Source organism: Saccopteryx bilineata, chromosome 1, assembly GCF_036850765.1.
Source record: "Saccopteryx bilineata isolate mSacBil1 chromosome 1, mSacBil1_pri_phased_curated, whole genome shotgun sequence".
NCBI classification, from domain to species: domain Eukaryota; kingdom Metazoa; phylum Chordata; class Mammalia; order Chiroptera; family Emballonuridae; genus Saccopteryx; species Saccopteryx bilineata.
Genome location: NC_089490.1, coordinates 32310213 through 32325739, shown reverse-complemented (window position 1 = coordinate 32325739; position 15527 = coordinate 32310213). Strand labels below are relative to the sequence as shown.

The 15527-nt window shown below is 36.9% G+C and overlaps 1 protein-coding gene across 5 annotated transcripts in view; it reads left to right on the top strand.

Annotated features, from left to right (window-relative positions):
- The window catches only part of HMGCLL1 (3-hydroxy-3-methylglutaryl-CoA lyase like 1), a 326458-nt gene that overhangs the window by 180010 nt on the left and 130921 nt on the right, over positions 1 to 15527 (top strand). For all 5 annotated transcript variants that reach the window (XM_066252808.1, XM_066252798.1, XM_066252811.1 and 2 more), the window contains 2 exons: positions 431 to 511; positions 735 to 842. In XM_066252808.1, coding sequence (XP_066108905.1) covers positions 431 to 511; positions 735 to 842 — 189 coding nt within the window. The remainder of the gene's footprint in view (positions 1 to 430; positions 512 to 734; positions 843 to 15527) is intronic.

Here is a 15527-nt window from a genome sequence, read left to right as displayed (position 1 = left end):
ACATTCCTCAAGTAAAGGTTGTAGAGGGCAATGTCTTGTATGACTGTGCTTGGTAACGTCGGTTAATATGAAGATCTAATCTTTGAATGAACTCTAGCAATGGTTAGTATATCATCACATATAGAATTACTTAACAGATTTGCTCTTTAGATCCTGAGTAAATCACCACTTCTAGTTATATCTTAGATATTAATCTTTGAATTTTATCATAATTAGATTGAACATCAGAAAGTTATCAAAAAAATAACCTCATGTTGCCAATAATATAAACTGGGTATTTGTATTATAGTGTTATTATATTGACTCTTACCATTTTAGGTTTCTGGGGTGAGAATTTAATTTACAGATTGTAATTATTTTACTTTTCAAGTCAGCAAGTTTGATGCTCTAATGGTTATCTGCTTTTCTTGCCTCACATTTTCCATTATAGGAATCATCTCAGCTCTCTGGACTCCCTGATTATGTTAAAATAGTAGAAGTTGGACCGAGGGATGGATTGCAGAATGAAAAGGTAGTTTGATATTAATTTTACACAGTTTATTTTAAATGCTAAATTAAATGTTAATATTTATTAAGATTCTACAGATTTACATGAATTTTATATGCTACACTGTTATATTTGTTCTAAATTGCTAGTTGAATCTATAAATCATAACTAATACTGGCTTTCAGTCAGGAAGTCATATTCAGTACACCCATACAAATTAGTTACAAAATAACTTTTGTTTTCATAGGTTATAGTTCCTACAGATACAAAAATTGAATTTATCAATCAACTTTCCCAAACTGGCTTGCCTGTAATCGAAGTGACCAGCTTTGTGTCTTCCAGATGGGTACCACAGGTATGTACATACATCCTTCCTTAACTGGATCTTTAACTCAGCTGTGCCAGGATTTAGAGAACAGTGTGATATATACATCGTGGTATAGTTCCTCATTTGCTATGTTCTTACAAATATTTTAGCCCATACACTGAGGTAAGATGAAAGAAAAACCCCTTTGATGAAACGTATCAGTTAAGTCCTGAAATGTTATTTAGAACTCTAGCTTAATCGTACTTGAGTATGTGGTTAAACATAATGAGCAGAGAGTATGGCTTATCCCTGACATCTTTCATTCCTACTGAGTTTAAGGTTCCTCTGAGATCCTGCCTTCAGTACTTTGCCTGTGCTCTCTCGGCCTCTTTTTCCAACATTAATAGTCACTTTTAAGGGGATGACTGACAGACTGTGTTTCTAATCCTTTCCTCTCTGATCAGCTTCAGCTAGATGTACCAGCAGCACCTCAAATCAGTGGGTTCAAAACTCAAACTCAGTACTATCTATCCTGCTTTATGCTAATAGCTCAACTATTCCCTTTGGAACCTTGGACTTAAAGGCTCAATGGGTTGTCTCCTATCCCTAGTCAGTTACTAAGTCTTAAAACTCTTATTCCTCAATATAACATATAACATATACCTATTTCTTTTTTCAATTCCATTGATACATTAGTAATCCATACCCTTATTGACTAGTTATTGTGGTAGTCCCATAAATGATATACATAAACTGTTTCTCTTTTTCTTTTCCTTATATATATTTTCCCATCGCTTCTAAAATAATCTCCCAGAAATATCAGCCTTCTCAAACTCATGTTGTAAGTTCATTAGAGGTTTTCCTTCTCCCCATTGAAAAAGTGTGGAAACTTCAGCCGGGTATTCAAGGCCTTCTGTATCTGGTCCCTTTTTTCTTTTCCATTCTTAGTTCTGTTTTCCTACTTCATTTTGCTGAAGCCCTGCCAAGCCGAATTGCTTTCTGTGTTCTATTTACATTCCTGCCTCTTTAGCTCTATAGCACTTTACCAATACTTGCTTCCTCTTGCAAAACTAGTTAAGAGAAAAGATGGACAAAACAAAAGGAATGGTGATTCCTCTGTGAACAGTAATAGAAAAATGCCTTCTGGCCTCACATTAAGTAGATACATGTGATGGGACCATAAAATAATATGATTTATTCTGGGCTTTGTCCTGAGGTCAATTTAGGACTTAACTTATTGAGATTTAATGAACTCTTCCTAGGCTCAAAGTATTATGGAATAAACAGTATAATTCTCCTCTTGGCCCTGGAGGACAGCTGTGGTGAGGTACAGGTACTTCTGGTACTCTGTTCCTGTCCACATTCTGCTCCGAGTTTGAGTGAGAGACTTAACCTCTTTGAACCCTAGAAATCCCAGCAGGGATGCCTGCTATGGGAAGTTGGAGGTGGAAAAGCATATGACTGAGTCGCTGTGTGTGACTGTCAGCACAGAGTCCAGAGCACCGGACTCCTGACCAGTGTTCTGTAGTGAATGCCTGACTGATGGACAGACTGACTGACTTATCCTGGGCTCCACAGAAGTTGGCTGCCTTCTCTTCAATAAAGTTGTTTTTTTTTTTCCTTACAGATTAGAATATGTGTTTAGTTTAAGTATTTGTTTGGGCCTAATCTGAATAATAAACATACTAATCTTTTAAATACTAAAGAATATGTTATATACATATTTCATTTTTAATACTCATCTAGTTACATGCATTGTAAACAAACAAACAAAAAAAGGTATTTTAAATAAATCACAAATCTATAAAAGAGCAGTGTGCCTGAATCAGAGACATTATGAGATTTATATTTTAAAATTATACTGGTCACTTGTTATATAGCATATCAAGTGTTTGTCAAGGGCAATATTGAGAATATTCCATTTTTGCAATTTTATTTTCCATAGTTGCATCTGCATTTGAGAATTCACTGAGCTCACCTAATTAGGCAGATTACTTTTTATTGTTGTAGCTGCAGGCTATCTCATTATGTAACTCTGATGATTTATGCTAATAATAAAAAGGGCCTTTAGTTAGCAGAACTAATTCATAATCTAAAATTCTCTTTTGAAATTTTGTATCATTCTGTCCCACTTTTGAAGAAACTGTTATGCCACCAGGCTCAACTCACTTCATGTCTGAGATTTGTGATGTAACTGTCTTAGCAAAACAGATAGTAATTGTCTAAAGTAACTTCTATGTCTTCCAAAGAGTGAGCGTGACCTGAAATTGGTGTTCTATTCATTCTCTGCATCTTCTTCTGTTTTTTTTTTTTTTCTGTCAAACCTAGGTCATGGGAATAGTCCTCTAGTTTATGTTTAGACTGCTGCTTGTTCACTTATTTCTTTTTTTAGTATTTTAAAGCTTTTTCACAGTTTCCCTCCTACTGTTTTGTTTGGCAGAGGCTTCCTAACTAAATCAGCGGAAGTTCCATGGTAGCAGGGTGCCGTATTAAACAGGATCCCACACCTACAATCTAAATGTTCAGACATGATAAAATACCTGCCATTAGGAAAAAAAAATGTTCTTTACAACTTATCTAGAAAAAAATTTCCTTAGAGTAACTTACAAGAACATATTAAATGGTTCCCCACTTCAGTGGGACAGGCAACAATAACAGCAGAAAGAACATATGTTTATAGAAAACAGACAGGTTACTGTAACTTAGGAATTGTGGCTCTTAGAAGTAAGCTATTTAAATCATTATATATAGAATAATTTTTAAAAGTGGACTGGAGTTTTATATTCATCCTTAATTTAGCCCTTTGACTTTAAGCATTTTCATGCCCATGAGTGATTAAAGCAAACATCATTTATTTAAAAATAAAAAATACATTAAATGTACACATAACACTGTATGTTTTTGTGTGTCATATGCAAAGTGTTAGTTATAAATATTTGCTTCATGTTTAATTAATTTTTAACTATTGGAATGAGTGGGTCACAAATCTTGACAGGTCAGCAAGGGCTGGAAATAGATTTTCTCTATAAAAGTAAAAAGAAATATACATAAAAGCCTGTGACAATTATTTACAAATCAGTCTAACGCTTAAAAATATGGCCCAAGTACAATGTAAGCAAGAAGGAATGTGTATACTTTTTCCTACCCTCCTTTTACTGTGTGTTACGATTCTTTATTGGTAATGAAAACACATTTATTGGATTGAAGCTTAAGAGCATCATGCTAAGTGAAATACGCCAGTCAGAAAAAGACAAGTGCCATATGATTTCACTCATATGTGGAGCCTAATGAACAAAATGAACAAGCAAAGTAGAGACAGACTCGTAGATAGAGAGCAGGCTGACAGCTGGGGGTGGGGGGGAGGTGGAAGTATCCAGCAAAAAACAGAAAAGAGAGAAAAACTCATGCAGGTGGACTGCAGTGTGATTGCCAGAGGGTGGGGATTGGAGGAGGTGGATAGAGGGGATAAATGGTGATGGAAGGAGACTTGACTTGGGTGGGGAACACACAATACAGTGTACAGATGATGTGCTGTGGAATTGTACACCTGAAACCTGCATAATTGTGTTAACCATGTCACCCAATCAATTCAATAAAAAGAAGAAAATGTAAGATTCAGATTTATGCTGACTGGATGCTGGAGGCTGTAACTTCTGCTACTGAGTTTCCTGCTGGCTGTAATCGGTTGGTGGAGATGCTGAGAGAGTGTGTGTGTGTGTGTGTATGTGTGTGTGTGTGTGTGTGAGAGAGAGAGAGAGAGAGAGAGAATATGTGCTGGCACATACAGACACACAGAGCCCCCAAATCCTTTTGCTTATGCAGCACAGTTAACTGAACTGGCAGGGTAATTTTATCATCTGGGAAGTATTCCAATGTAAGTCTTGTTCATTATTCCCCAGATGAGTTAGCCTCTGCCATCTCCCAAAGAGGATCCTGGTAAAATTTACCAAGACCACAGTTCCCATTTTATAGAGTTATAGGATTCCTTTTACTCAGCTAGGTCAGGGAAGGGGGAGAGACTGCTGAAAGGGGAGCAGGATTGATCCCAAATTCCCCTCAAAGGAGATGCGCTTGGAATGCTCTGTCCTTGGTTTAGCATACTTTTCTACGACACGCTGAGATTGACCCTCATTTTCTCCCTGTCCTATTTGGTACCCTTATGCCTTCCACATGTTATTTCTGTAATAGAGTTGGATCTGTTTAATTAGGACAGTTACCATTAGGAGCTAGCCAGTTCAGATCTTCCAGACTAATCATTGAAGTAAGCCTCCCTTTCTTTTCTTTTTTTTATTTTTTATTCTCCAAATTGGTAGACTGGGAGCACACACTAGTGCTGCTTACTTAAAAGAAAGCTTATGTGAAAGAGGTTTAAGGATCTATTTTTGTTAGTCATCATTTCCAAATGTATTAGGCTTGTTTCATTGTTCAACTTATTTGACAATGCTGAATTTCTTCCGTATCAAATAATAATTGCTGTGTGTTCAATATTTGGATTCAGAGAAGAAATAAAGACACTAAGCTCTTTAGTCAGTGACCTTTGATGTTATTTAAAGGTAAATGGGGACGAAATTTTTCTATGAGAGCTATATACACATAGAAAAATTATATTAGGTCCTCAGGATAGAAAATGAGCATACAATAGTTTCCACTTTCATTTGTTCTGAGCATTTAATGGAATAAACCATAGATTCTTTAGATTGCTCTGTTAGTCTAATGATATTTCTATTTTTGATTTTTGATTATGTTGTTTGCATTGAGTATTCTAGTTGTATTTTGGGCCAAATGCATCTGCACATATGTATTCAAATAGATACAATTATCATGTATTCTTGAAAGTTAGTAAAATTAATGCTACTTCTTTTGATTATCTGCATAGCAAATAAGTCAAATTTAGTGGCTTAATAACATTTGTTTGTGCTTATGGTTTTGTGGATCAAGAATTTTGTAATGGCTCAGTTGGGTACCTTAGTCTAGATGTTTCTCAAAGATGGTTGTCAGAGCTAGGCACCTGGGAAGTTGTCTTGCTTCATATGTTCTCAGAGCCTCTCCACGTGGTGTTCTATATAGGCTAGTGTGGACTTCTTCACAGCATGACAGCTTTAGACAAAAAAAAAAAAAAAGTACTCAGAACTGCAAAGGAGATTTTTGCAACAGGCAGGGAAAAGTGATATGCCTTTTATAACTAAGACTTGTAAATTTTATAGCATTACTTTTTTATAATCTTTTAGTTGAACCAGTTACAATGCTACTCTGTTAAAGGGAGGGACAGATGCCACCTCTTGATTGGGATTGGCGTTTGAGAAGAGCACATGTGAAGGGAGGTATCATTGGAGCCATTTTTATAATCTGTGACGCTTAGATTTTTTTTTAAAAGGGTCTATTTCAAAATTAGACCTCCAGAAATGAAAAGTAGCATTAAGACTTTCTGTTGGTTGTTAGCACAAAATACCCTGCATCATTTTAAGTTGCTCTGTTGAAATGTTCCTCTACATTTGCAAATTTTTCTCCTGTAAATAAAAATAATCACATTTAATTCATGTAGTTAGATGCTTTTTCTTACTAATAATTAATGAATAAATATAGTCAAGAGAAAAAGCGTGTTCTGCATTCTGAAAACCCAAGGTTAAAAAAATAGATATTTTAGCATTGTCTGGACTGCTAATTCTGACTCCCTTGATAATGGGATTCTGGTTGGTTTTGAGAGAGCTGTGTTGCCCAGACAACGTGAGAGACTGCGGGAGAAGGCTGCAGCCGCCTTTTTGGGTCCTTCTCTTCCTCACCTCTGTAAAGGCAGGATTGGGTAGAAGCAGATGAAACAATCATAGGTGTTTGCTTTCACAACCGTTTCTACTGTGGAGCCAGCTTTTCCCTAAATGCCAATTTCCAAACATGTAGCCCAAATTAGAGAGGAGGTCACAGAAGGGGAGACTCACCTCCCACCAGAAGATAGGGATGGAAGAGAGAAGAAAAAGCCAGAAAGCAAAAAGTAAACGTGAGAGCTGGCAGTTTACCATCCACACCCGAGTCCCAGCCGTCCACTCTGAACACGGAAAGTGCACGCAGCTGCAGGCATCGCCACCCTCGTTGCCGAATGTTATTTCTGTCCCCCTGAAGCCGTGCCTTCCCTGTCTAGACCTGCTCAGCAGTCTCAACTTCTGGACTGACACCTTTTCAGAGAGTCTGTTGTAACCTATTTGGCATGCCCGCCGTGTACACTCAATTCAGTCAGTGAGTTCAATTATTTAGGTAATGCCTGCTTCTTGGAAAGAATAAAGAGCAGGCAGGCCTTTTTTTTGTCAGAGCAAACACCAGTACACTCCAGAAATGAAAAGTGGCGATCAGCTTTTGTTGCGTTTTGTTAGCACACGATGCCCTGTGTTGTTTTAAGTTGCTATATTAAAATATTTCTCTAAATTTGCAGTCTTTTTGCAAAACATTTCTGCTTTTAGACGAGAATAATCACATGCATTCTGAATACTGTACTAGGTACTGTTTGCAATGTGATGATACACTTGATTTATATTCTATACTTCTGTTGCTTATATAATAGTGCAGGGGTCGGGAACCTTTTTGGCTGAGAGAACCATGAACGCCACATATTTTAAAATGTAATTCCATGAGAGCCATACAACGACCTGTGTACATTCTGCATTATCCAATAAAAATTCGGTGTTGTCCCAGAGGACAGCTGTGATTGGCTCCAGCCACCTGCAACCATGAACATGAGCACTAGGAAATGAATGGATTGTAATACATGAGAATGTTTTATATTTTTAACGTTATTATTTTTTTATTAAAGATCTGTCTGCGAGCCAGATGCAGTCATCAAAAGAGCCATAGGTTCCCGACCCCTGTAATAGTGAATATCACTTACTATATAGCTTTACAAATGGTGATAAAGCAAATTTCTACATTCCTCTAATCAATGGATGGGGTTGTGCTTGACCATTTGTTTAAAGCAGTGATTAATCTGAATGTGTTATTTATTTATTTGTTTATTTATTTATATTTTTCTGAAATGAGAAGCAGGGTGGCAGAGAGACTCCCGTGTGTATCTGACCGGGATCTACCCAGCAAGCCCACTAGGGGCGATGCTCTGCCCATCTGGGGTGTTGCTTCATTGCAAATGAAGCCATTCTAGTGCCTGAGGTGGAGGCCACGAAGCCATGCTCAGCGCTGGGCCAATGGAGCCTTGGCTGCAGGAGGAGAAGACAGTGCTAGACAGAAAGAAGAGAGGGAGGGGTAGAAAGAAAGATGGGTGCTTCTCCTGTGTGCCTTGGCTGGGAATTGAACTCGAAACTTCCACACGCCGGGCCTATGCTCTACCACTCAGCCAACTGGCCAGGGCTTTGAATGTGTTATTTTTAAGTTGCTCCATTGTACCATTACATCATTGTTAGTACAATCACAAATCATTTTGAAAACACCTTTATCTCTCACAGGAAAGAACATTAAAATATGATGTTTACTTTTTTTGTTAGAATAGTGGATATCAATTTTTATTCTTTTTGAGCTTGTTTAGGATTATGCTTTGCAATAAAGTTGGGGGCAAGTGAGTTGTTAACATTTTTTTTCTTAAGTGAGAAGTGGGGAGGCAGAGACAGACTTCTGCATGCACCCCAACCAGGATCCACTGGGCAAACCTCCTACAAGACGATGTTCTGCCCATCTGGGGCCTTGCTCCATTGCTCAGCAACCAAGTTACATTAGTCCGTGAGACAAGGCCATGGAGCCATCCTCGGCATCCAGGACCAACTTTCTCCAACTGAGCCATTGCTGTTGGAGTAGAAAAAATAGACAAACAGAGAGGAGGGAGAGTGGAAGATGTGGAGAAGCAGATGGTTGCTTCTCCTGTGTGCCCTGACTGGGAATCAAATCCTGGCCTTCCACATGCCGGCCAATTCTCTATAGCTAAGGCAACTGGCCAGGGCCGAGTTGTTAACATTGTACATATTAGCATTCAATGGCCACTTGTTCAGTAGTTAAGATGTAGTTTCATTACAGTCTGCAAAGCAAAGCAAAACTTACAATTTAAAGCAATAATGCCAGCAATTTTTCTGGTTAAATTTAAAAATTTTTCACACCAAAGATATAATTCAATATTCTATAGAACTTTATTCCCCCTGAGGCCAAAATTCATGGTTATACTCAAAGATTTATTGTGCTTAGCATGCACTGCTTTACTAATTACTTAATTTGATCAACATTTTGATTAACAAATGGGCTTTTTGATACTTAGACTTATAAGTGGAACCATAACAAAATGTGAAAATAAAGCACTTGACCTCACTTTTTATTCAACTATATTGTTTATCATTTATCAATTTTCTCTTGTTTTTCCATGAAAGAAAGAAACTTTTAAAGCCATTTGGATCATGTTAAATTCTTTTTTTGTCTGATTAAAGTTATCTTAAAATTTGGTGGAACTATTGACAGCTGAAAGGTCTGTACATAAAATAATTACATGAACGCTGAATAAAGCTACAGCTTGGCACAGAAAATCTTGAATCTCACTTTTTAATAGTCTTTTCTGCCTTATGCTGATTAGTTTGTTGGTAATATTGTCAATCTTATTTTAGTGTAAATTCATCCCATTGATATGACTCCTGGCTTAGCCTATCAAGTAAGGGCAGGTCACTTTAAGAGAAGCAGAGCATGCGCTGTGGACTAGACTTGAAGAAACTGAAATGATTCTAGTGTGCTACATTTATGACTCTCTCACATGGAGAAATACAGCTGCTAGTGAAAACTAGGTTTAAAGCTTAAGTTTTAAGATATTAAAAGTGAACCACTCGCCAGTTTTAAGTATGTGTTCAATAGCACTTGTTTTAAAAAACTTATGATCTTTGTACATTGAGCATTGAAAGTGAAAATATAGCAAGTATGTTTTAATAGTTAAATTATGATCTTACGTTATTTTATGGATATGTTTATAAAAAATTGTTTTCTAGTAATTTTTAAAAATATAAATTTTTTCTAATTGTTTTGAGGTTATTGGGGTGACATTGATAATATAATTATACAGATTTCAGGTCCCTGATTCTACAACACATCTCTGTACACCGTATTGGGTGCTCACCTCCACCAATTCAAGTCTTTGTCCATCACCATTTATCCCCCCATACCCCCCTCTTTTTTTTAATCTAAATTTTAGACAACTACATGCACACAGATCTAAAATTACTTGGTTAAATTGTTGGAAAGTTCTCTAGTAGTAATATGTAATAAGTATAGAAAATTAGATAAATATGGATGCTAAAATTACATATTTCAAAAATCACACTAAATAATAGGTAAGATTTATATTTCGAAACTTAGACATGAATGAGACAAATATATGTTAATATTTCACATCTACATTTGAGAAAATAAAGACTATAAATTTATACGTTTTCACCTGTAAGTAGAAATCATATTTTAAAAAGCATTTTATTGTACTTTTAAATTTTTATCCACATTTATTTAGCTTGAATATATAATTCATAGAATTAAAGGGTGATTGGAATTATATTTTTTAGAATAGAATATTTTGTAACATTGTGAGTTTTGGACATTTGTTTATTGTTAATATATAGAAAAATGTTATTCATTTTATAACTTTTAAAAAACTTCAAATTTGTAATTATAAAAATTTATAGGCTATACTTTTAATTGTTCTTTGTATTTACATTCATATTTGTCTTTTACATACATAGTTAAGTACTCTTTGAAATATCATGTTGAAGGAAATTTATGCTGATAACTTTAGAACATGGTACTTTTACTCCAGACCTCCTTGTACTACTCTGATGTGGAACTGAATAATAAATTTTAATACTATACTTACTCAAGGATGATGCATTTTATATATAATTCAACTTATAGTATGTAGTAAGAAATGCATTCTAAGTAACACAAACATAGTTATTTCTTCCAAGTCTTCAAGGTTGCACATTTCCTGACATTTTAGTAACATTATTATATCTATTGTTTAGATATAATGACATATCCATTTTCTGATGAAACACTAGAAAACCCAAAACCTCTCATTCATCATATGATTGGGCAAAGTTTTTTCATCTCTCTATTCTTTTGGTCTTTTCCATTTATTCATTCACCTATACTTTGCTTTTACTGTATCTCTATTAAAAAACACATTAACTTCTTTGTTGGACTCTGAAATTGAATAACGTATAGTTGATAACAATAACTATAATATCTATGTGATAAAGCAATTATAAAGTTATAATGAAAAATGGAAATTAATTCACTAAAAATATTAAAACTTATACTGAAGATTTTTTTAATTGAATTGAATATCTTTAAATATAATGAAATTGAATGTAGTAACCGGAATACATTAAGCAGTTTGTCATTGGTCACTCTAGCCAACCTTTCAGCGTTTTGCATTTATATCTCTTCTTGGTCTTTCAATGAATATCAAGTGTAAACTTCTGCCTTTTCTACTATTTACCAAAACAGACATCTCCAGATCGATATAATGACCAAATCATTGTAGTTTGATCGTACAAACTTTTGTAGTGATGACATTGCTTGTCATGGTAATAAAACCTTTTTTCATTGTAGCCCTTTCTTATCACCAGTGTTTTATTGGCAGTGAGATAGTCTCTCTCAAACAACCCAGACTTACCCTCTCTTCCCATTAGTGCAACTATTCACTATATGCAGAGGTGGCTAACAACAGGAAGTGTACATTTCTAAGGGAAACTCCATCTACAGTCAGTCTAAAATGAGTACAATTAGATACAGTGTTTTAACAATTACTTTTGTTTCCTCGCATGGGAAATAACAATGTCAACAGTGTTATTATCAAACACAAAGGCATGATATATGAGAGGCAGTGCAGTTGACAGGAAAGAAAATTATACTGGGAGCTTTGAGACTTCTTGCCCCTGCATCAGAGTGATACTGGAAATATGATTGTTTTGACACGGGAAGACCAGGAGGGTGGTCACAAAAGGCACTGACCTGAACAAAGAATAACTAATGCATATTTGTTATGTTTATCTTAGGAAACTGGGAAATGTTATTGAACAAAATGACTTTGGTTTCTCTGTCTGGAACATTGATCTCCTAGTTTATAACCCACAAATTCATTGGCTGGATTAGATTGACTTTATAATTTAAAAACGACTATTTGTAGACTTCAGTACAATATAATTAAATTGTCTGCACTCACAGTAAGAGTAGGGATCACATGCTACTTGCGTTGCTCATTCTTGAGAAGCATATATGTCCCATCGATAGAGGGCAGTACAAAACTCTGTACAACACAAAGGTAATGTTGAATAAGAAAGTACTACAGGAAATTATACACCAGACCAAATTAGTTTTAAAGCTTCTGGACTTAAGAAGTTTTCTGAATATGGTGTCAGACCATTTTAGCAGTGGCAGCCAAGACAGGGTATTGGGTAGGAAAAAAACTGGATGTTCAATTTTCCAGAGATTTCCTGTGTTTATTATTGTAAGACTGTGATTTATTAAAACTGTCTTACTTCTTCAGGGAGACCAACATTTCCTCTGTGCTACTGAGGCTAAGATATATGGGGTTTGTTCAGACTCTGTGAATGAGACAGGGTTATAGTACCCAGGCTACAATGGTATTCATAGCTGGGTAGAGCATTTTCACCCTGGGTTGTCAGGAAGAGCTCTGGTCTCATTTTTTCTCATTACTGCATTTACGAATATATTACCTTTAAAAGGAGTTACTGCTCAAATTGAGTTTTGAGTTATAGGGACTGAAACCACGTTATTTACATTTTTATAGTAATCGATGGCATGTGTTGAAGAAATTGCAGATTCTAGATCCATTTTTTTTTTTTTTTTGCTGAACTCCTGCAAGCAGAAGGTAATATCATCAGTTATGTCTCATCTGGCCAGTGGAGACTGTAGGCAAATACCTTCTGACATGTATGCTTATTTTGAAAATATATGAATGTTGTCTTGGGTGATGGGGGGGCAAACAAAAACAAAGTATCACTTAAGCATTTTAAAAAATTATTCAAATTATATTAGTGAGTAGGGGAAAATGAGGGTTATAGGTCCACATATTTAAGTCTATTTCCTGGAAAAAATTAAAGTTTTATTAAGAAGAGAATTCATAAAAATAAATATACAGTTGATCCTTAAATAATGTAAGTGTTATGGGTGGTAGTTGAAAATTCACATGTAACTTTTGATTCCCCCAAAATTTGACACCTATTTATTGAGCAGGAAGCCTTACAGAAAACATAGTCAGTTACCACATATTTGGTGTGTTATATATATTATTTACTATATTCTTATAATAAACTAAGCTAGAGAAAAATTGTTAAAGAAAATCATGCCTGACCAGGCGGTGGTGCAGTGGATAGAGCGTCGGACTGGGATGCGGAGGACCCAGGTTCAAGACCCCGAGGTCGCCAGCTTGAGCACGGGCTCATCTGGTTTCGGCAAAGCTCACCAGCTTGAGCCCAAGGTCACTGGCTCGAGCAAGGGGTTACTCAGTCTGCTGTAGCCCCCCGGTCCAGGCACATATGAGAAAGCAATCAATGAACAAGTAGGTGTCGCAATGAAAAACTAATGATTGATGCTTCTCATCTCTCTTTGTTTCTGTCTGTCTGTCCCTATCTGTCCCTCTCTCTGACTCTTTCTGTCTCTGATACAAAAAAAAAAAAAAAAAGAAAATCATAAGGAAGAGACAGTATATTTACAGTATTTTAAATATCAAGGTATAAGTAGACCTGCACAGTTCAAACCCATGTTGTTCAAGAGGCAGCTGTACAGAGAGATAGTTATGGCTTTACCGGGAATAAGACATGCCAAACTGACCTCACTTCTTTCTTGATAGTATTTTTGGAGTGATAAGAAAAGGAATACGATAGACATCATAAATCTGTATTTCAGAAAGATACTTAATTATCTGATGATATTGCTGAAAGCAAGGTTTATGAATGATACTATTTTTCAAACTTTATTTTCTTTTCTATGGGTCTTTAATCACCCTGGAAAACTTTATTTATTTATCATTTTTTAGCAAGATGGAGGGTAGACAGGCAGAAAGAGATGAGAAGCATCAATTCTTTGTTCCAGTACCTTAGTTGTTCATTGATTTCTTTCTCATACGTGCCTTGATCAGGGGGCTCCAACTGAGCCAGTGACCTTTTGCTCAAGCCAGTGGCCTTGGGCTGAAGCCAGCAACCTTGGGCTTCAAGCCAGAGACCTTTGGGTTCAAACCAGCAACCATGGGGTCATGTCTATGATCCCACACTCAAGGTGGTGACCCCTGCTCAAGCCTGATGAACCCGAACTCAAGACATTGAACTATGCTCAAGCTGGCAACCTCAGGGCTTTGAACATAGGTCCTCAGCATCCCAGGCCAATGCTCTAGCCACTGCACCATCACCTGGTCAGGCTCTTTATTTATAACCTTACTATAGGCCCTGGCTGGTGACTTAATGGATAGAGTGTCAGCCCAGCATATGGATGACCGGGATTTGATCCCGGATCAGGGCACACAGAAGAATTGACTATCTGCTTCTCCCTCTCTCCCTCTCCCCCTTCTCTTCCTCTTCCCCTCTCATAGGCAGTGGCTTGATTGGTTCAAGTGTGGCCTGAGCCCTGAGGATAGCTCCATTGGAGCGCATCAGCCTCAGGCACTAAAAATTGCTTGTATTCAAGCATTGGCCCCAGATGGAGTGGCCAGGTGGATCCCAGTCAGGGCACATGAGGAAGTCTGTCTCATTGTCTCCCCTCCTCTCACCTGAAAAAAAAAAAAAAAAAAAGAACTTTTAATATATGATTCAGGTCAGAAAATTACCATAAAATATTAGTAAAGTTCCCTCCCAAGGCCCTGGCGGGGGTGGGGGGGGGTGCTTAGCAATGTTCTCACCTGGGCATGTTTTAGTAAAATTTACCAAAGTTAGATATTTCTGTGTTGTTTTTCATAAAGAGGTTCCCTCCCAAGTTGAAATAATTTCAGACCCACAAAACCTGCATTCACTTCTGAATAAAAATAAAATGAGGCTTCTCATAGAAGTTAAAGTGGGGGTCTCCAATGCACTGGGTGGGCCTCCCTCACCAGCGGCCTCCTTTGTGACTGAATCAACTGTGATTCCCACTCTGGTTGAAGCCTAGCACTTCCTGAGAAGCTTGGGGGACAACAGATTCCTGGGTTCTATAGCAGAACAGAATCAGAATCTGCCCAGATGGATTTAAGAAATCTGAATTTTTAAAAAGTACTTCGAGTAATTCTGATGGTGAATGCAGATTGGGAGATGCTGGGTTAGATGACAAAGGCATGTCCCCCAAACTATTCATCCTCAGGATGGGATCTCAAGGAGCTCTCCCCTTGAATTTGTGATGCATAAGCTCTTCAGCAGTGACCAAGAGAAAGACATGGAAACCAGATCCAGGGGTCTCAAACTCAACTCAGCATGTGGGCCGCAGAGCAAGATCACAGCCATTTGGCGGGCCGCACTAGGTCTACAGAAGGCAACTGTTACACAACACTTTTCTCACTGCAGTTGAAAACAAAAAAAAAATCAGTACAACAAGCACAATCGTACATGCAGTTTACTCAGTTTCACAAAATGACCAGAAACTGTAGTTTGCATCACAACTGCTGTTAACTAAGCTAATATCTAGCTAGGATGCTAGAGAAATAAAAAATACAAGTAGGCCCCTAGGCTTACTTAATTTTATCCAAAATATTTTGAACTTCGTGGATTAGTCTGCGGGCCGCACAAAATTGTT